Below are 21,731 nucleotides of genomic sequence, written 5' to 3' on the forward strand. Positions count from 1 at the left end.
CTAAACTTATATAGGCGCCATAGCTTGATAGCTATGCTATACAGCATAGGTCACACGGAATAAAGTACAGCGCCTTTGCTAAATGGTATTCGCATTATTTGCTCCCATATTGCGATTCATATTTTTTTTTGGTAAGCTGATGATACGGGACTCAGCCATCTCTTTCATGAGGTTCCCAAGCGGTCTCGCTATACGGATTGAAACATAACCGTGCAACAAAACCAATCTTTTTTTTCATAATCGGTGCAAACGGTGTTCAGAATGGCCGACCACTGGGTCAGTTGGTTCACTATCCACAGTCTTACACAGAAACTGCAGGGACTAGAGCAAGACACACACACACATGTGGTCTGGCTGTCGTAGCTCTGTCCTACGTGGTGGCGTAGCCAGGGGGTGACACAAGCCCGTGTGCCCCCCCCCCCCCGAAATGTTTTTAGTCATGCATAGACAGCGCAAAATGATAATTCATCTACCCGGCCTCCACTTTATATCAAGGTGGTGCCCCCTCCTCCCCCCAGAAAAATATTTCTGCACAGAACCCTGCCGTCCTGTCTGCGCAATTCAACACTGCGGCGTCCAGGTTTTAGTGATTCTGGAGATATGTATCGATACGTTTCTAGCTAGAATACTGACGTCAATCCCCCTTCACAAATGGCCCATACACGAAGCACAGGAAAGGCGTTTTTTCTATAGTGGCACCACAAAGTGACATTTTGTTCGAACGCTCCCCTAACCCACGCACGCTCCAACATCCCTTCACTGTCGCGTGGATTCAATCTCGCACGCTCCAACATCCTCCACTGTCCTGAACTCATTTCGTATCTGCAGTCCACTTAGAAGTGTGGCAGCTTGGGCTAGTTGATATGGCATGACGATAGTTATAGTGCGAGAACAAAACGACGACACAGAGACAAGAAGGACGTGTCTTTCGTGTCCTTCTTGTCTATGTGTCGTCGTTTTGTTCTCGCGCTATAACTATCGTCATGCAGTCCACTGGATGAGGTGAGCTTGAGGACGCAGTCAGTCATGTGAGCTCCTTCCGATCGCGATCTAAAAACGTCACGTGTTACTGGAGTGTTATACCAGTCGTACGTCACTTCCAATAGCGAGTACAGCGATTATGAAAGTCGAGATCACACCAAGTGACACCGACATTTGATCCTACGCACAGCCCTGCCGCGGCGATCTAGTGGCTAAGATACTCGGCTGCTGACCCGCAGGTCGCGGGATCGAATCCCGGCTGCATCTCCGATGGAGGCGGAAATGCTGTAGGCCCGTGTGCTCAGATTTGGGTGCACGTTAGAACCCCAGGTGGTCGAAATTTCCGGAGCCCTCCACTACGGCGTCTCTCATAATCATATGGTGGTTTTGGGACGCTAAACCCCACATCAATCATCCTACGCGGAATACATTACAGTGTCAAAATTACAGTGTCTGCCTGTATTTTGGCCATACATTCACACACTGCTGCCCCTTTCATAGGTGAACAAGCCAAATGGCCCAAATAACCTAACACACCCCACTTCGCAACTACTGTTAGATGCAAATAACAGTATCGCAGAAGTGTACTCACATTATTTTAATATGAAGCATACCATGAGAAAAGAAGTATTTATTTCGCGGGAACTGATTGATCAGTAGAAGCAAAAGTAAATACCAAAGCTTTTGTTTGTATTTCGCGCCAAACAACGATGACGGTCATTGTGACGCCACTGGCACCAAATGCATGGTTCGTGCTATTTAGAAGTTCTAAATATATGCTAGGTCACTCACTTTGAGGATATTTTGGAATGCAGTCTTCTGCCGATACAAGTTCATTGTCCTTCGTTCTTTTGTTGTTGGTAATTCACCAACACAACAAAAAAAGTTTGAGAAGACGACTCAACCCAGAGTGAAGACATCGTTCGCTAGCTTGAACTAGGCAACATTTACCGATCCTAACAGGCAAAATTAGCAATAATTTAGTAAAATCAGTTAGAGCTAACCACATGCGTGTAAGGTCATTGCCCCGGTCACTGAATACGCTCTCTTTAGCGCGTACTTCTAGACAGGCTGCAAACCACTTCACGTACTACCGACGTAATTATTGCTACACGCAACTGAGGCACAAGAACCACGTGCGAGCTTGCACTAGGCAACATTTCGCGATCCTAACAAGCAAAATTGGCAATAATTTAGTAAAATTAGTTAGAGCTAACCAGATGCGTGTAAGGTCATTGCCCCGGTCACTGAATACACTCTTTAGCGCGTACTTCTAGACAGGCTGCAAACCACTTCACGTACTACCGACGTAATTAATGCTACACGCAACTGAGGCCCAAGGACCACGTGCGAGAACCAAAAATGGAGGGAAAATATCCCCGTCCACACAGCACGAGGCTCGCTCAGCAGTTTCCCGGCCTTTCTACGTCTGCGAGTGCGCCGTCCATTTAAAAATAGTGTGGATCTGGCCGAGACGCTTGGAGCGTGTAATTGCCCACGTCCTAAAGAGACCAGTGTTCGCCCACTCGTCACCGCCTTTTCCGTGCGCTGTGTACAGACGGGCTCCGAGAAAATGGGATCCGCGCGCTGCGCATCAAAGCAGACGGCAGCCGCAAGGCAATCGCGTCAAACCGAGTTTCCGGTCCTCTCGCCAAGTTTCCACAGAATTGTGAGATCCGATCGAAACAAGCTGCTTGGAGTATTCTTCGTTTCCCCTCCTACGTTTAATCCCAAGATCCCTGACAGAACGATTAAGACCGTATGAAGCTGCGCGAGAAACTTTACGTCTCCTGGCCAGTCGCCCGCGGTGGATTGGGTTCCGCATCTTTATCAGACACACAAGTGCAGCCCCAAAGTGGCGCAAATTCAGTTTCGAATGTTATAAGAAAACGCGATTTATTAATGACGCTAGCACAATGTGTTTTCGAGATCGCATTTTAGGGTCCTCGTGAACAATCCCGACATTTTTTTTTTTCGGTAGTATTGCTAACATCCCAAATATTGTGAAAGCACGATGGGGGCACAAACGAAACCATTTGAGCTCTCACAGGCAGGGAAGCCGTAAAGGAGCATAGGGAAGAGACCGGCGTCTCAAGGACTGATCGATGCGAAGTAACGCGCTCTTGACTACCAAGCACTTTCACAAAGACGCGGCTTCCAACTTGTGAAAGTGCCAGAAAGCGACACGACTCTTGGCAAGGCGACAACTTCCTTGTTTATAAAACTTTCGATCCGACAGGAATGAGAAACGGAAGTGAAAGAAGGGCGAGTCAATTTTCTTAGGGAAACGACGCGGCGTTGATTTCCGAAGCCGCACTGCGAGTCCGATGAAGGGCTTCCAAAAAGTCCAGCTAATGTCATCCGCTGGTAATAATGCCCGCACAAACGACCCTAAATAGAGGTCGTGTGTTGGCCAATGTGGCCTTCGACACTACCGGTTACATTATGCGTCGAATATGACACCACTAAGAAATATTTACTTGTTTAATCCACGTCATTTAAATAAGCGCATCATATAGTAGTACGTGTGGAACATCGTCGGCTGTTTACAAACACAGGGTAACTGATTCGTTCTGAAGTTCGCTCAGTTCACTTAACGTGACGGAAACGTGTATGACTCACGCCTACGTGAACGTTACCTAGGCACAGAGGGGCGAGCACCGTCCGGAAAGCCAACGCAAGTCGCACTCTTGACAGCACCCCTGCGAACTCGCGATGCAAGGTATTGCGCTGGCCACTATCCCGAGCGTGCCGAATTGTCTACGGGGACTCGCTCTTTCGTTCCATTTGGGACGGGACAGAGATGAGCGCGGCTGCGTTTGATTAAGGCAAACAAACCGCGCATCACAATGCCAGCATGCTCCCGTAATTTCGGTGAATTTCCGGCGGTTGCTAAGCGAGCACAATGGACCGCCTTGCTCGCGAAAGCGCGCGCTAGCAAGGCCGCTGGAGTCATACGCAGAAACGCATCGATTCAATCTAGCATATTCAGCCGAAATGCCCCGTGTTGTGCACTCCCGAACAATTAGGAAAGGAGCTGATCAAGTACGCTACGTGTTATATATCGTTTTAAAATGGCCATCGGCAGTCGCGACTCGGATGTCGAATGGGAAGACGCTCTTGCTTTAAAGCTCAGCGTGAGAATGCCAGCATCGACAGCACAAGACGCCCCGACAAAAAGCTGTAGCATCGAAAAGCCTAAAAGGCGAGAAAGCGAATGAAGCGAAGGGCTTGGGGACACGGGCAGAGGAGCGTGAGAGCGTTCTAGCCCTGACTCGGATATCCGAAACAGACATTGTCCGAACTCCACTTACCGCAATCAGCTGTTGTTGCATATAGTGCTATAATAAAAAACAGCAGTTCAGAACGCATCCTACTGTCATCTGGTTCCGTGTGTTGCACTCCGGCCCCGACAACAGAGGAAGGCCGTGTCAAAACAACGCACACAGACACTGCACTCACGCTCAGACACAAAAGTGAACTGTGGTTTGATACTTTGTTGTTTTTTGTCAAGATTTCCGAAGTTGCCCCGCGCTGCGCATGCGTGCGCGCGCTGCAAAGTTTTAATGGAGTCGAGAGTAAATTTTTGACGTACCCTCAACGCCAGCGGCGCTGCAGTCGACGTGCGCTTGGAAAATGGCGATCGAGATCGAATCAGCGGAGTAAGTTTCTGATACATTCATCTGTTTTATCCATCGACGCTGTTGCGTGGAACGAAGAATGCCACGTTAATATTTGTTGCACTCAGTTGCATCTTTGCTGCTTGAAGGTTGAATAACCGTGCTTTCTCGACGTTATTCAATTTGAAATCTTCACTTCACGCGCGTTGTTGGCCAACTTTAGTGATGCGAACATTCACTGCATCGTGTTTTGTTGTAGTTATGAACTGTTACACATAACGTAGAATGTTACGTTAATAGTTGCTTCACGCACTGTTCATTTTCTTGCATCCAAAATGAAAAATCGTCTCTTTCTAACGCTTTCTAACTTCACATCAACAAAACGAAGAATGTTACGTTAATAGTTGCTTCACGCACTGTTCATTTTCTTGCATCCAAAATGAAAAATCGTCTCTTTCTAACGCTTTCTAACTTCACATCAACAAAACGCACGTAGCGAACACTTGTTCCTGTGATCTGAACATTCACATTGTGTTTAATCGCTCAGTTCAAATTTTACTACATTTCTGATCCGAGCTTTACAGCTCAGAAAGCTTGTTAGTGATTTTATTAGGCATTTGAACCGAGTGCTTAAGATGACTTCATCGAATTGAATTTGGTTGCAGCGTCGTTCGTCTCATACAGCAGTACCTGAAGGAGAGCAACCTCTTTCGGACCCTTCAAGTCTTACAGGTAACCGCCAGCTCACAAGCAGCGCCATTCTTATGTTACATAAGTGCTTCCTGCTAAGGAACATTGCACTGTGCCATGTTACAGGAAGAGACGTCCATATCCCTGAATACAGTAGACAGTGTCGACAGCTTTGTCCAAGATATCCACAGCGGTCACTGGGACACCGTTCTCAAGGTTGTCCAATCGCTAAAGTTGCCGGACAAGAAGCTCATCGATTTATATGAGCAGGTATGTCTTTATTTTATCTCATGCTTAACGTTGCGAGGAGGTCACACGGCGCCTTCAATTTGGCACGAAGTCTGCGTGCAGCGTAAATGTACCTAACTCATTTGAGCGCATTTTTTGTGTGCTTCTTGTCACATAATTTCCTGTAAGTGCCAATGGTCAATCTTTACTTACATTTCTGACATTGTATTAGACCAATAAGGTGTACAATGCGACCCGATCGTCATGCTTAATAAGCTGTTGGTTGCACACATGGAATGACATTTCTATTTTCTTGGTCATGTTATTTAATTGATTGATTGATTGACTGCCCCTCTTTTCTTGACACAACCCACCATGGGGAATCGGCCATGAAACGAGCGGTGCCTCGCTATATAAAAACATTTGTTCATAATTTAAAAATGTTAGACAATAGGTAATTATGAAATCATTTGCTAGATTATGTTCGATTTGTTAGAAAAAGAAAAAAAATATTTATTTATTTATTTATTCAGTTACCCTCAAGGCCCGAGGGCATTACAGAGAGGAGTGGGTACATACATACATGTACAGCATACAAAGCAAAATACAACAACAGAAAAATTGCAATCATCGCTTGCTACAGGGCTGAACTGAGGCTACGTACAAATAAATGCCTTTAATAAATGTGCTCGATTAACAAATAAAAAAGGATGACCAATTTTTTGTAAATATGTTTTATTTCGATGAAGTTGCAGCCATATCTTGTTATTCTTCTTTCTTTTTTCCTCCAGGTGGTGTTAGAACTGATCGAGCTGCGTGAACTTGGCGCAGCTCGATCTCTCTTGAGGCAGACGGATCCCATGATCAAGTTGAAACAAGAAGAGCCAGAAAGATACATTCACCTGGAAAACCAGCTGGCACGCTCCTATTTCGACCCGCAAGAGGTAAACATAATGTTTGCAGCTTGCATTCTGAGCAGCGAGTGTTGTTACATATGTGCTAGAGTAATGCAACCGTCCAAATTTTTGTGTGCTACAGGCTAGCAGGTTGCCCCATCTGTGTACATCATAAATTTACAACCATGGCTACATTACTGCTTGGTTGCACAAGATCAACTGGGGCATTTGGATGAGGTTGCTTTCACAAGTGTTGGTTACAGCTTGCAGAGCGTGTCCTGAGGTAACAGCTTTATCTTTTCTGCACATCATCACCGCTGCTCACAGGGTTGCATTTGAACGTGGAGGAGCCGCATCAGAGCGTGCATGAAAGACTTGTCTTTTAAAAAATGATAAGGATATAGGACCATGAGGCTTTACTTACAACAGCGATTGAAATGTGCTCAAGATGCCCAAGGGTTACATGGGATTCTGTTTATACATGTATTCACGTCACCACCTCACAAAGCGAAAGGAAAATAAGTAAGTGACGTATAGCATTCCACTGTGTTGTCAATCAGAAAACAGAAAAGAAACCACAATTCACCATAATAGAATGGTATGTTATTCAGGCTTTATCAGGAAAAAAAATGTGCACGTTTCGTTCGAGTAAATGTGGTGACTGATTGTCCAGGCGTACCCCAGCGGGAGCAGCAAAGAACGGCGGCGGACAGCGATAGCGCAGGCCCTGTCGGGAGAGGTGAGCGTGGTGCCCCCCTCACGTCTCCTGGCATTGCTTGGCCAGGCGCTAAAGTGGCAGCAACACCAGGGTCTTCTGCCTCCTGGGACAACCCTCGACTTGTTCCGTGGCAGAGCCGCCCACAGAGGAGGCCAGCAAGAGGAGGAGCGTTTCCCCACACAGCTGTCGCGCATGATGCGCTTTGGGCCCAAGGCACACGTCGAGTGTACCCGTTTCTCGCCCGATGGGCAGTTTCTGGTCACGGGCTCTGTGGACGGGTTCATAGAGGTCTGGAACTTCACCACAGGCAAAATCCGCCGGGATCTCAAGTACCAGGCACAGGTAGGAACGCCTGCAACAGTGACTGTGTTTTCTGCTCGGGACAAGTTGTGGGTTTGGTAGCCAGCTGCTTTGCATAATAATTGACTCTTACCAGCCTGTCGCTATCAGTGAGCCCTTGTGGTGGAACTGTGTAGAAACATATCTGTGAATAGAGGGCAATGGGTTCTTCAATGCTTTGGATAAGCTGCAAGGGTTTTCCAAAGGCAGGAAGCTTGAACACTCCTGCTTTGATGCACATTGAAGAAGCTGTGTGCATGGAGTACATTTGAGATTTTCATATGCACTCTTGATCAAGTATATTAAAGTACATACTTATATGTACACTTTATCTTTGCATTGCAAGTTTTTTTTTTTCTTTTTCATGATTGTGTGCAATAGTGCACTAGGTCTGTAAAAGGACCGTTATTTAGGTTGTAGATGTTGCATCCAGTTTTACCACTTGCCCTCAGTGTGTTGCAATACTGAAAGCAACAGTTTCATGCAAGGAAGAAGTTGCAAGATATGGAAAGCAAGTGACGCCACAAATCTTGCTTTAAGGGGGGGCGCGGCAAGTAAAGTGCCGATTTTGGTCAAAATATGCGATTTTCTGATTTATTTTTTTTCGTAATCTTCAGACCTTCAACTTCCTTGTTCTAAAATATTACAGCGAAACGTGCGCTACAAATACCGCAAATAGTGTTTTTGCCGAGGCTAGTCGCCGAAAAGTGCGAAAAAAAAGCCCCTGAAACGGTGTTGTTCACGCCACACAAACGCGCCAAGTTGTTGACCGTGGGCCGCCATTTTGGTAGCTTTGGAAAGAGGAGAAAGCCGGCTTCCCGATGGTCGCGGTCTCGTATTTCGCCGAGTGAAAATAAAAGCGCGAGGAGCAAGTAAAAAAAACGAAAACGAAGAACGGCAATTGGCTGCGCGGGTCACGTGGTAGCAGGCGCGACCTCTTACTGGTCAAAGCTGCGCCGCGCACCTTGGCAACCTTGGAAGCGCGAGCGCATCTGCGGCCGCCGTGTCGAGAATCATCTGGCGTGCGCTTCGTTTTTTGCCAGTTTGCTGTTTTTGTGATAGTTCGCGTGCTTTTTTTACCAAGCTTTGTTTACATCGGTGGTCTTTTCTGAGTGCTTGCTCATACTGCGGTGCTATGTTGCCGCAAAAAAAGTTCCGGAGCGTCCACAAGTACGGCAAGCGTCGGAAAGCTTGGAACAAAGGGCAGACGACTGCGGCTGCCGTCCCAGTCGCAGTTCCGGACGGAGCATGCTCTTCACGCGTCACGGAGCCTCTACTCAGACCCTTCGCTGATTGTTGTGAGGCCGAGAGTGTGGAAGGTGCCACATCGTCGTATGTCAGACCGCCGGATGCCGTCGACCGTGATGGACGCTCTCGCGAACCCGATTGCGGTGGCACCGCGTCGGCAGCCGTTGCAACTCCGGGCGTGCGCGCGTCGAACATTCTATCGCGAGTTTCGGCCCAGATTCCGAGCAGTGAAGAAATCGCGCAGCGGGCGCAGACAAGGCGGGATGTTTTGGATGCCGTAGCATCGAAGTCCGCTTCAAAGCGGAAGCTCGAGCTTCTGAACGAAGGCTGCGACGAAAATGACGGCGGTAAGGACTCCACATTTTTCATTGTAAATAAGAAGATGCTGAACGGTCTGCTTTCGTCAGTAAAGTGCAACAAGTGCAACGAAGGGTCGATACGCCTCGAGACTACGCACTGCCTTGGACTCGCGGCGAGGATGGAACTTTTTTGTGACAATTGTGGCATAGTGAACAGTGCGTGGTCGTCCCCGAGGTGCTCCGGGCAACAAAAAACGAACCCCTTTGAGGTAAACGTGCGTGCTTTGAGGGCTGTGCAGTCAGTTGGCAGAAAACAATCTGCCATAAATGACATTTTTTCTGCGATGGACATTTCGCATCGAGCACTGCACCACAAGTCCTACCAGAGACTGCAAAGGAAGTACAGCCACCCTGCCACCACATCAGCTGCCACCCGCATTGAAGCAGAAAGTGCACAGAAGGTGCATGACATTTACAAGGACCTAGGAGGAGTGCCAGGCAACATTGACGTCATTTACGACGGCACGTGGATGACGAGGGGGCACAGAAGTCATATTGGCGTGGGCTGTGTAATCGAGCTGTACACAGGCTTGGTCTTGGACCACTGTGTCCTGTCCAACTACTGCCAAGGCTGTGCGGTTGGCCCCAAGCCTGGTGAGGACAACTATGAGGAGTGGCTTGAGAAACACAAGCCACAGTGCCAAAAGAACACCGATGCTAATGCAGGCCAAATGGAAGTAGAAGCAGCTAGGATCATGTTTGAAAGATCGTTTATCAAGTACAAGCTTCGATACATCAATGTGCTCTGCGACGGTGACAGCCGTACGTACCTTGCCCTCACGCAAGACAAGGTGTATGGCTACATGGTAATTAAGAAACAGGAGTGTGTGAACCATGTGAAAAAAAGAATGGGCACTTCCTTGCGCAACCTTCTTGATGAGCACAAATCCAAAGGCCGAGGACTGAGCATGGGTGGCAAAGGCCGGCTGACGCAGGGCCTGATAAAGAAGTTGACGAATTATTATGGCTGGGCCATTAAGAGCCACCCCAACGATGTTCCTGGCATGGAGAGGGCCATCATGGCCACTTATTACCATGTAACATCCACAGACCAGGATCCACACCACGACCTGTGCCCAAGTGGGACTGACTCCTGGTGCCCGCACAATCAGGCATTGGCCAAGGGAGAGCCGCTGCCGCCTCACAAACATAAACTGCCCCCTCACGTGCGAGTGGCACTGCTGCCAATCTACAAGCGCCTCTCGAACAAAGAGCTCCTTGAAAGGTGTGCGCAGGGAAAAACCCAGAACGCTGTGGAGAGTATGAACAGCCTCATTTGGTCACTCCAGTCCAAGAGCCAGTTCGCCTCCCTTCGAAGTGTGGAAAGTGCAGTTGCAGATGCAGTCTGCCGTTTCAATGGTGGCTGCAAGAGTGCGCTGCAAGAGATCACTGCTCAACTGGGCTTCAATCCAGGAGACTGCTCTTTGCGGCGAGCAGCCGAAAAGGATGCCAAAAGGGTAAAGAGGGCTCAAAAGGCGCATTGTTCCACGACAAAGAAGCGCAAAACTGGGTTGCGCTCTACAGAGGCCAAGGCCACAGCATCTCAGGATTACTGCCCAGGAGAATTCTGAGTGTTTTAGGCATTTTGTGAACTTCCAAACAAGAGTGAACTTTCAAAGTCAGTTTTCTCAACTCTTGATTTTCGCCTATGTGCCTTTGCTAGAACATCTGTCATTTTCTAACAAAGACTGATAGAGTCGTTCCGTTTTTTGCACTAGGCTCAGGAAGCCTTTAGCAGTGCAATAAAGCTTTATCTCTCTTCTTACTCATCATTTAAAATTTTTAGAACACATTTTATAATTACTGCGATGTGTGCGCAAAACAACATCCATGTTTTGGAAATTTTATTTATGGTTACAAGAACTAGAAAAATCAACTAATAGCTTCTTTGCACAAGTTGATGCTTTGGGAACATAATAATATGAAAAAATAATTTAATTTAGCAATAATTATCTCTTTGAGTGTGAAGAGCATTAATTAGTATAATTATGCTTGTAACTCAAAAAGTACAAGAGGTATTTGAAAACGGTTTTCATATGTGGAATCCTCACAATCATCCACATACACATACCAAATTTCATCACAAACAGTACATTAATAAAAAATTTAGTTTTACTTGCCACGTCCCCCCTTAAGTCCTGTTAGGAGTGCATGCTGATATGTTTTTTATTGTTGTTCTTTCTTTTATTCTTTTCAGGACAACTTCATGATGATGGATGACGCGGTTATTTGCATTTGCTTCAGCAGGGATTCTGAAATGCTGGCATCTGGTGCACAGGATGGAAAAATAAAGGCAAGTCTGCTAATAGTGTCATGCTTGTGTGCTTACTCGCACCTATAGACTTGTCTTGTGGTGTGTAATACCATCACATAAGCATGTTGCACATACATGCACACTCTGGTTGGGGAGTAAAAACGTGTTAATTATTAGCATACTGCACTTGAACAATGTTTATCATTTTAACCTGCGTGACTTGAATTTGAGGCCCAAGCCATATTTAGCAACCACGTCATTCGCAGTTGAAATAATGCTCTAGAAGGTTTTTTATTATTATTTCTTTTCCTCGCTCTGTATTTTTATCCTCAAAGTGTATTATGCATTGTTATGTCTTTTTAACTTGGTCGTGACAACATGGAATGGATGGGCTGTAGGTTGGGATCATAAAAATTGTGGCGCAGCAGCTAGGAGAATGCAGCAAGAAACATTTCATTTGGTTTACCATGCTTTCTACTTCCTGTTAATACTTGAGGATGTCGGCAGAAGCTGATGCAGAAATTACAAATAGACTTGGCGCGGTCGACGTCCATGACTCTTGCTTTGAGGGAACTGATGAAATCATTTCAGTTACCTGGTGGCTTTAGTACAGCTGCATGTGTTGTCGTGCAGGTGTGGAAGATCCAGACAGGCCAGTGTCTGCGGCGGTTTGAGCGTGCCCACTCCAAGGGTGTCACGTGCCTCAGCTTCTCTCGGGACAGCAGTCAGCTTCTGAGTGCTTCTTTTGATCAAACCATCAGGTGAGCACAGCACGACGTGCTCATTAAAAAGCCTTCACATTGACAATCGCAGTGTAGAGCAAGGGTCAGCAACCTTCTGAGGCAAAGGGCCAACTTGCATGAAGCCGACATGGCGGGGGCTGCACGGGAGCATGCTGAGAGTGTGGGGGGGAGAAAGGCTTTGCTGACCAAGAGAAAAAAATTTTTGACTGGTTGACAATAATCGTCCATAATCAATAGGTATTGGTAGCTATCAATAGATAAAATAACAGCTGCCTATAATCAATACAATCATCATGAATAATCATCAATAGAATTATGAACAATCATCAGGGATTCTGACATCACTGTTCAGCCAAATGTAATGCTTCAGGTAGTAACAAACCTTTTACTCATAATATGCATGGCATTCGTATTAGCCAAAAAAAAAAAAGCAGTTGTCGTTCAAGCAGGAACGATCATGCACGACTAACTTTCACACATGGAGAGCAGGTGCGTCTTGCTGCGATAGACTGAGCTTACATTCTTGTTTGTGATGTTTTATCAATAAATAAGCTGATCAATCTTCAGGTTAGTTTTTGTGTTTGCATGCTCGCAGGATCCACGGCCTAAAGTCTGGGAAGCTGCTAAAGGAGTTCCGTGGCCACACCTCGTTTGTGAACGACGTCATCTTCACGCCCGAGAGCCACCACTTACTCAGTGCTAGCTCCGATGGCACGGTCAAACTGTGGAGTGTCAAGAGCACCGAGTGCCTGAGCACCTTCAAGTCTCTCGGTGCAGCCGGGGGCACGGCCAGCGGCATGGGCACTGACATCACTGTCAACTCAATCCACGCACTGCCCAAAAACCCCGAACATTTTGTTGTCTGCAACCGTTCAAACACAGTCTCCATCATGAACATGCAAGGACAGGCGAGTCCCTGTTGTACATTTGTCGGCATGCAAGTTGTGATAATGTATGGTTTCGCACTGTGGAGGCGTAAATAGGGTGCTGCAACAGCTTTGGGCTGGCATTTCTTCGGACATATATTTCAGATTTACCAGTTCAGCATAGTTGGCTAGTGTCTTCTGCTCCCCCCCCCCCCTTTTTTTTTTTTCCTACAGCTACAATGCAAACCACTCAAGAAAGGCTTAGATGTACAATGAGAATGACAGTGAGCCATGGGACTCGTTGATTTTTCTGTTCAGCTATTGGCAGTACGAATGAGTGATATTTTAGTCCAAATTAGCAGTTTCTTGTCAGTTCCTCCAGAATTGGGGACATCTGAAACGATCTCCTTGTGTGATCCTCAACCTGTCGTCTTTTTTACCAGTGCGCATTCAAACAAGTGTGATGACTCTCTAGACCATTACAAGTTTTCTGGCATACAGGACAGCACACTCAAATGCCGCAGCTCGGCCTTTAGGCATCTTATATCTGCACATTGGTTCTGTGCAGATTGTGCGCAGCTTCTCCAGCGGTAAAAGGGAAGGTGGCGACTTCGTCTGCTGCACACTGTCTCCAAGGGGAGAGTGGATTTACTGCGTGGGCGAGGACCACGTCTTGTACTGTTTCTCCACCGTCTCTGGCACGCTTGACCGGACGCTTACGGTGAGTAGACAGCCTGGTGTTCTTCACACTTTTAGGCAGTGACTGTGCAGGCCTTGCTAATGTTTTAGTGAATCTCTGAATTGTTGTGAGCATTTTTAAGCACTATGCTCTGCTGTTGATTCTTATTCTGGGGTAGGTACTGTTTTCTCATTGTGTTTTTACTAGGAGTGTTCGAAAAATTTTCCCCATAGTGTTTACCATTCAACTCTATTTACACTGGAATTCGACTATTCAAGGTATTTATACTTCTGGAAAATAAATATAGCACTTCCACGTGCCAAAAAATGAGATCACAGCACTTCTGTATGATGGGTGTAAACCTTCTCCTAATGAACTGCTGGCCTATCAAAAGGTTAATGGCCGTCGCCGCAGATTCACGCTATGTGACTGAGCAGCTAAATCGTTTCACACTGGCTAGAAAGAGTGCAGCGTAAAAGCAGCAGAAGTGCATATCGTACTTCAATGAACACAATGCACACTCGATTTTCAAGAGCTTTAAAAATAAATATGCATCTACACATAATGTTACAGGATTTTTTTGAGCTGTGGCGTGGACCCGTGGAATGATCCTGGGTTGACTATCGAAATGAATCCTCACAAAAAGTGAAATTTATTCCGCTGACAGTTACTTTCCTTCAGTGATGTAGTATTACTATCTTTAGGGTTACTTCTGGATACACCTTGAACATTTGCCTATCAACCTTTCGAGGGTCGAATTTGTCACCCAGTGCAGCCCACCTGAGTAGATTTTCTTTATTGCCGATTTAAATTTTTCAGGCAAATGATGTAATAACTTTTTTCACCATAAATAGCCAAAAAGTGCATTGTTACATACACATGGTTTATTCGCAATTAACAGCAAGATAAATTCTAGAAAAAGCTTATGCAACTGCGCGAAAAAAATAATGTGTTGGAATAGACGTCCGTGTAGTTCACACGTACAAAAATAAGTGCACGAACTGGAGTCAAGTGAAAACCCGGATGGAGAAAAGTCACCTTTGATCTAGTCAGCATCGTGTTTCCAAGCACGTTTTTGAGATGTTGCTCGCTCATCAATATCTGCATCATAACTTGTAACTAACTCTTCAAACGATAGGCTGACATCCAATAAATCGGATTTCGATCTGACGATTGAGTGGCAATTTGAAGGAATCGCCCCTATACTCACTTGCAGCAGACAAATCAGAGCACACTTTCATTGCACAAGCGGGCTGTGCAATATAAAACTGTATAGTTGCGTGCGCATACAGTAAGCAAGAACAAGTCATTAAGCTATAATAATTCATTATCGCCAACTAGACGGAAGCAGTTTTTACGAGTCTCCAAAACAAAAAATGCAACACCAGTGGCATTTGTTTGTTTCAGTCAGCGCCTGCATGGAAACGGGCGTAATGCCATTTCAGGAAGCAATAAACGAGAGAATAGTAAAACGGACACCCTTTGACCATCAGTTATTGTGGGCTCAAAAAGCAGAAATCGCCTGAAAAATGCTTCCACATGCCTAAACATGGCTGGATGTGTAAGCAATAGCCAGAGTGGTGCTGTAGTAAAGCATAAGAAAAAACTGGAGAGACATCAGCACAAGAAAAAGTTTCCTTGTATCCCCGCAAAGTGGCCGATATGCTAAACAAAAAAATCAAAAATGATGTAGTTTTTGAGCATACAAGCGATGACGTATATGTATGCCATTGACCATTTCGGAGTCATTTACGAAGGACATACATCGACGTGATGAACTCTGGTAGGGTTAAAGGCATGTTACCGTGAAACGCTCTGTCTACACAGAACTGCTCAAGAATGCCTGAAAGTTTTTTTATCGAGAGGTGGATACTTCATTTTTGGGCTGTAGAAACCTTTACTGGTCAACATGCAGCTGAAGATTTCTTTGCTAGCACCACTCATGGACACAGGTTTCGAGCATGCAAAATAAATGTGACATAGTTATCTTCAGCATGCGAAATAACTGTCCTTCGATAAGGACTTTCGATTTACATTTTACTGGGAACAAATTTGAAGCAAACAGACTCTAGTTAAGCATGAAATTAGCATTTGTGGACTACCTTTTGAATGTGCTTTGTCACCATTTGGCATGGCGATGTCGCTACGTCTGCAATAACTGGCGGTCCGGTGTTGCTAATGCTGCTGATGTGTTTTGGTTTCGTACTTTGATCAAAACGTGCTTTCAGCCTGAGATATAAAATTTGTATCACCCCAATACCGCAAAATATTGAGTTATTCTGGCTCGTGACAATACCACACATCACTTCACCAGCGTGACTATGCTAGCAGAACTGTTTCATGTTCATGCAGCAAACAGTGCCGTGCCACTATATCCATGAGTCACGGTGCAGAAGAAATGGTCATGTTTTTCAGTACATTTTAGTGCAGAAGCATTGCTTTGCCAAATTTGCAAAAGCGCGTTTCCCTTTCGCGTTTGCAAAAATGGTGTGTGAAAAACATGTGATCTCCCTCCACATGCAGCAACCAATCGCAACCGTGAAGTAGGAGAGTGAAATCTATGTAGGTAGTAGATGAAGAACTTGTGACTTCAGCTCATCAGTTGGGCCTCCACAGAAGTGGAAGGAGGAAGAGGGGGAGTTAAGGGGAGAGTGTCTTCTCCTCACGTGTTGAAGGGGCCCTGAAACACTTTTTCAAGTAACCATGGAATGAATTCACTGGAAGAGCTTATTACCTCACAAATTGAATGCCGCAAAAATTTTAAGAATCCGTGCAGTACAAGCGGACTTACAAAGATTTGTCACGAGCTGCAATTATATTCTTTCTTCTCTTGTGCCGACGAAAGCGCTGGAAGTTGAGCAGGGAGGGATGGCAGGGCCACAGAAAAACGTCATGCGCGCTTCGCAACCTTGAGCACTTTTTTTCTTCAAATGCGCTGCTTTTTCAGCATGATCGCGCGAGCGTAGACATGTAGTGACCTTTCGCGGCGATCTCTGTAACGAGCGAGCACACCATGTTCAAATCAGCCAATGGCTGATAGATGGGTCGTTGACGTGTGATTTTTGGGCATATAACGTGATTTGTCGAGAGAAGAGAAAGCATTTTTTAGCTGACTTTGATAATTTATTGTGAATTCGAGGCCGCGTGCTGTGTTATAATAATATTTGTCTTGCGAGTTTGCGGGAGCCTATACTACCGATCGGCACCGTTTTCTGACCATGCTCAAAAAAATCGCCCGCAGCTTCCCTCGGGGGAACACTGAGGAGGATGCGGAGCATATAATTGGTTAACGGGGTGTTAAAGTGCGACTTACTTGGGTCGATGGCTAAATTGGTTAACGTGGTTGTGAAATGGGGTGTTAAATTGCGACTTACTTGGGTCGATGGCTAAATTGGTTAACGTGGTTGTAGGAGGGGGTGTTAAATGAGTGAACACGTACACACGTATGCGAAAGGGCGGCGCTGGTCGAAGGGACGTCGATCATTGTGTTTGTGGATTCGTTGGAATTCATTTCACCGCGACCTTGGACGTCGACGCGCCGTACAAACCAACCGACGAGCGGCAACTGAGCGAGCGAGCGCCGACCTTGAGTATATATACAGCACGACGGCGCATGCACTGTCAGCTGTTGAATGTTCTCGAAGCGCGACGCCACATGCGCGTCCACTGGAGAATCAGGAGAATTGTAGATGTCGAACGCGGTGTGTAGAGGAAGAAGGGTGCACAGATGGTGGAGGAGTGAAGCGCGCGCGGTGTGTAGAGGAGGAAGGGATGCACAGATGGTGGAAGAGTGGGCGACGGCGCGACGGCGCATGCGCGCGCGTCTGCTGTCGAATGTTCGAGAAGCGGTGTGGACGGCGCGGACGGCGCACTACAAGGCGCGAGTATAAGATGCTCCGCATCTAAAAGTGTTGCAGGGCCCCTTAAAGTGTCATGGCCACTGCTTTAGTTGTACAAAATCATGTGAAAGACACGATTCATCTCCTGCAATATTCATTGTTTACATGACAACTAGGGAACATCATTTAGCAGTGCCCCTACAGCGCTTCGCCAAATTAGCCATTAGAAACACTTTATTATTCCCGTTTCTTGTAAATATTCTTGGGTATTCTCTGCAATTGCACTTAAAATCATTCTAAAAAATATTTTATTCAAACTTTAATATTCAAGTTCACTTCGCACCCGAAATTTTGATATTCACGCAGCTCTAGTTTTTACAGGTGCCGTCATTCGATGTTGGAAAGTGCTGCATTACAGTGAACTAGAACACTGCATGAGCTGACTGAAGTGTGTCATGCCTCATCAGCGCTTAGGATGCAAGACTAGATACATTTGTTTCGATTTTTCAAGGTGAAAGGTGCGGGGTTGACACATAAGAGACAAATACAAGGTGCATATACAAGCACACTTATTGCATAAATGTGTTAGAGGTCATGTCTTCTATGTGTGGGTCATCTTGTTTCCTTTCACTTCAGATCATTATTGTATGTCACGGAGCATTGAACCCAACCAGCAAACAGTAGCTCTAGCTTTGTATAGTGGGAAGTGACTGCCTGGTCAGACACCAGACTTGCCTCAAGTGTGTGTGTGGCAGAATTTGGCGAACTGAACTGGATTTCAGCGCGTCATATGAGAAGTTTGGAAGTGTACACACATTGCATGCATTGTTTCAATAAGTCATTGCTTCAGCAAGTTGTGCAGGTGTTCACTGTCAGCTTGAGCTTCTACAGCCAGACAGGAGGTGTGGCATTTTGATTTAATAAAAGTGCACCCTATTTACCTTTGTTCTAAAATTTCTTGTCAACGCCACAGCATAAGATAGCTCTTATCTTCATACAGCAATACTGGCTATAGAAAGAAGGATAAGTAGCTCTAAAGGCAAGCACATTGTCATGTTATTGCTTAAAGGGGCACTAAAAAGAAACAATGACTTGGTTTAGATTTGAGAACTCTAATGCCATATGTTTCACTATCATAGATTCATTATTAGTGGAGAAAATTAAGGCTGAAGTTTTATTTTTAACTTTCGCACCAAAAGTTTCTGGTGCGACATCATCATTTTGAAAATGCATTTTCATATTTTCGTGACATTGGCTTGATGAAATCTTCTGAAACTTCGTATGCTAGGTCTATGGCATCCACAGATGACAACGTACGGGGGGTGGGGGGTCAAAAGTTTCTAGGCCACGCTGCCATATAAATACATGGAATAGTAGCCGGTAAACGTCTGACCAGCCCCGTACTTCATTTTTATTGATTAGAAGTTTATGTAGTACCCAGTACACGCCTTCAAAATCTATGAAATCATTGTGTTTGGCGCGGGAATCTCAAGGTGCCATCTCCACTTATAGTTACCTTTTGCAAGATTTTTGGCTTACCTAGTGTCGTATTTTTCAGATTTTGAAATTGTACTTTAATAATACGTGAAAAAGCATTTTGCTCATTAATGACCTTAAGATAAACTGTGCTCAACTGTGAGCAAGTCATTTAGATTGTAGCATACATGTGGGACAAATATGTACGATGCCCTGCAACACAATGTTAATGAATGACTGCAAAGAAGCTAGGCTATCTCATTATCATTGCCCATTACCTCATTTCTGCTTAGTTGCTGCTTCAGCATCTTTAATTTCTTGTTTTTACTTTCAGGTTCACGAAAAAGATGTCATTGGTGTCTGTCATCATCCTCACCAGAACCTCATTGCTACATACAGTGAAGATGGCCTTCTCAAGTTATGGAAACCATAAAACGGCATTGTAAATAAATACTACGCAGTGTAAAAGTAAAAAGACATGTTTGTTTTGCGTAATGCTCTGCTCGTTAAATAGAACCAAACATTTGACATTTTGTCTCAAAGGTAGGCACTGTTGCATTCTCGAAATGTCACATTTTCCCATTTCAAAACAACTGCTTAGGATGCCCAAGGGAGGGCATGTTTATTTAATAATTGAAAAGTTAGTACGTATAGATGTCATATGCTCTCGCTGTTCAGTAAAGAACTGCTTTGTTTCTGAAACAACCATAGTGCCCCTGCAGCAACGATTTGGAAGAGTCACTGCTCGCAAATATGTTGGTTTCTGCAGATGGCAGCAGCTGTTTTGCAGCAGCATGCAAACGAAACATGTACTGTAGGCAACTTCAAATAGTAAATTATCAAACTGAAGAGCAAATATAATTTGACCCATATTTGAAACCTAGAATATTTGAAGGCCCCTAGTCAGCAGCGGCATTCCTTTTTGTGTTTAATCTACTTTGTTACCAATGCATGCGACAATGAAATTCACTCACCGCAGTTCAAAATTGCAAAATATACTTTGTTCTTAAATGTGAAACAACCTTAAACATTTGCATGCATGCGACAACAATAAAAATATAACTTTTTCACAGACCAAATGATTTCACTGGGCAGGCACAACATTCTTCCCCTGTGGTGGATGGTCAGTAAATGTCGTCTGTGCAGCTCGTTTCTTCACTGAAAGTTTTAACAAAAACATTCAGCATGCGTTAAGTGATATTGGAGGATCATTGTAATTTCAATACATCTCTTCAACAATTTGGAAATCTCTGAAGTGGTAACAGGCTTAGGATTTTCACTAAGCAGACGTCACTTTGACTCGGCCACAGTTTCACAGTTAGATAACGCTCTTAAAGGGTAACAATAAAAATGGGATTCGTAAATGCATTCATTAAGCCAACTAGACATGTTAATTAATGTAACATCATTATTTTCAAGTATTTCACATGAATAGGCCGAGTAGCATCATATGCTTCATCCAATTTAACAGAGCAATGAATTGGGCTACGTGATATTAGTTCACCGTCTTAGATAGTACAGCACGTATGAACTGGAACAGAGAGGACATATGCTTGAAAGGAAAACTCAGATTGGCATGAAGTGCGAATCTGAGTCACTGTTGATATGTGTTGTACATAGAACAATGTGAATAAGCAAACAGCATGCAATACTTTTAAATTATGCTCCGGAATAAGAAAAGAAACCAACCGCTCCATCGGCTCTGAGCTCATTTACTGTTTCATCATAGTGAGCATCAAAAAACAACAGTGTGACCAATCGGTTTCTTGTGATAACTTACACACAAATGCATTAATTTGTGCATTTCAAAACAATCATTCTGACATTGGTTATTGGCTCATTGCACTAATATCTAGTGTGTTAATAGGACTATTTCAATAAAAGACTAAAGCAAGATTTAACGAAGGCGCACTTTTTTTTTTCATTAAATGACTGTCTGAACCATAGCGAAACTAGCATTATGGTAGCCCTAATAATTTTAAATATTCTCATTACTGTAGAAGTAAACACACACATTAATAAACAATTGCAAAGCCAAAATAACAAAATTGCCAGGCTAATTTGTTACTGCACCTGCTTTATTGCTTTTGTTCATGTAAGAATTGAAATACTGTTCTTAGAAGCTAAAAACTAGCTAACAATAATACCTATCTCGTTCGCACTCTTTAGTAAAATACCAGCACGTTAACTACACAAATTTTTTTTCTGCATCTGTGTTAAATAGGGGGCTATAAACTTAAAAAACTAGCATTGTGGAATATTAAACTAATTTCATGTACTGTTGAATTAGCTCAACAGATTAAATGCAGATGTTCAACCTGTTCTATGCTGACGTCCATGTGATAAATGCACCTTTTAATTAATAATATGCAAACTATGGCAGCTTCATGTTGTATGGTGTTTAATTTGCAGTGTTCGTCTATATCTTTGAAAGAGTTTTGGATATCGAGGATGCTGACTATTTATGACATCATAATACAATCCCTCTCTTAAAAGAGCTTTACAAACTTTCTTCCACGTAATCCTTGAATGGATTCATTAAAGGAGTTCATTGCCTCATGAGTCGTCGGCCACAAAATTTTCTTATAATCCACTAAATACAACTGTAGTCGCTGCACCTGCAAGCTCACTAAAGCTACACATGAGAGGGGGAATGGCAAGAAGATGCTTCCCTTTGTAAAAGCACTTCACGACCTTGAGCTTTTCTTCTTCTTTGAAAGTGAGGCTCACTGTCATTGTGATGGCAAACGTGCATGCGGGCAAAATAGAGGCATGCTGCAGTATATGCAGCAGCT

The 21,731-nt window shown here is 44.6% G+C and overlaps 2 protein-coding genes across 3 annotated transcripts in view; one reads left to right on the top strand and one right to left on the bottom strand.

The window, feature by feature from the left end:
- LOC119171781 (zinc-dependent metalloprotease kuz) overlaps positions 1-4,483 on the bottom strand; it is a 63,769-nt gene extending 59,286 nt beyond the window's left edge. The window contains exon 1 of the mRNA XM_037422618.2: positions 4,296-4,483. Coding sequence (XP_037278515.2) covers positions 4,296-4,353 — 58 coding nt within the window. The 5' untranslated portion in view covers positions 4,354-4,483. The remainder of the gene's footprint in view (positions 1-4,295) is intronic.
- Positions 4,484-4,559: 76 nt separating this feature from the next.
- Positions 4,560-19,413, top strand: LOC142761640 (WD40 repeat-containing protein SMU1-like). Of its 2 annotated transcripts, none has more exons than XM_075892388.1 (10): positions 4,560-4,643; positions 5,267-5,333; positions 5,418-5,561; positions 6,311-6,463; positions 7,089-7,475; positions 11,277-11,372; positions 11,967-12,094; positions 12,672-12,984; positions 13,511-13,663; positions 19,271-19,413. In XM_075892388.1, exons 1-10 carry the CDS (start codon positions 4,618-4,620, stop codon positions 19,367-19,369), a joined length of 1,566 nt encoding a protein of 521 aa, XP_075748503.1. In that variant the 5' UTR covers positions 4,560-4,617; the 3' UTR covers positions 19,370-19,413. The 2 variants fall into 2 exon arrangements, with proteins under 2 accessions (XP_075748503.1, XP_075748504.1); XM_075892389.1 differs by lacking the exon at positions 4,560-4,643 and adding an exon at positions 4,671-4,750.
- The last annotated feature ends 2,318 nt before the right edge of the window (positions 19,414-21,731 follow it).

This window comes from Rhipicephalus microplus, chromosome 4, assembly GCF_043290135.1.
Source record: "Rhipicephalus microplus isolate Deutch F79 chromosome 4, USDA_Rmic, whole genome shotgun sequence".
Taxonomy (NCBI): domain Eukaryota; kingdom Metazoa; phylum Arthropoda; class Arachnida; order Ixodida; family Ixodidae; genus Rhipicephalus; species Rhipicephalus microplus.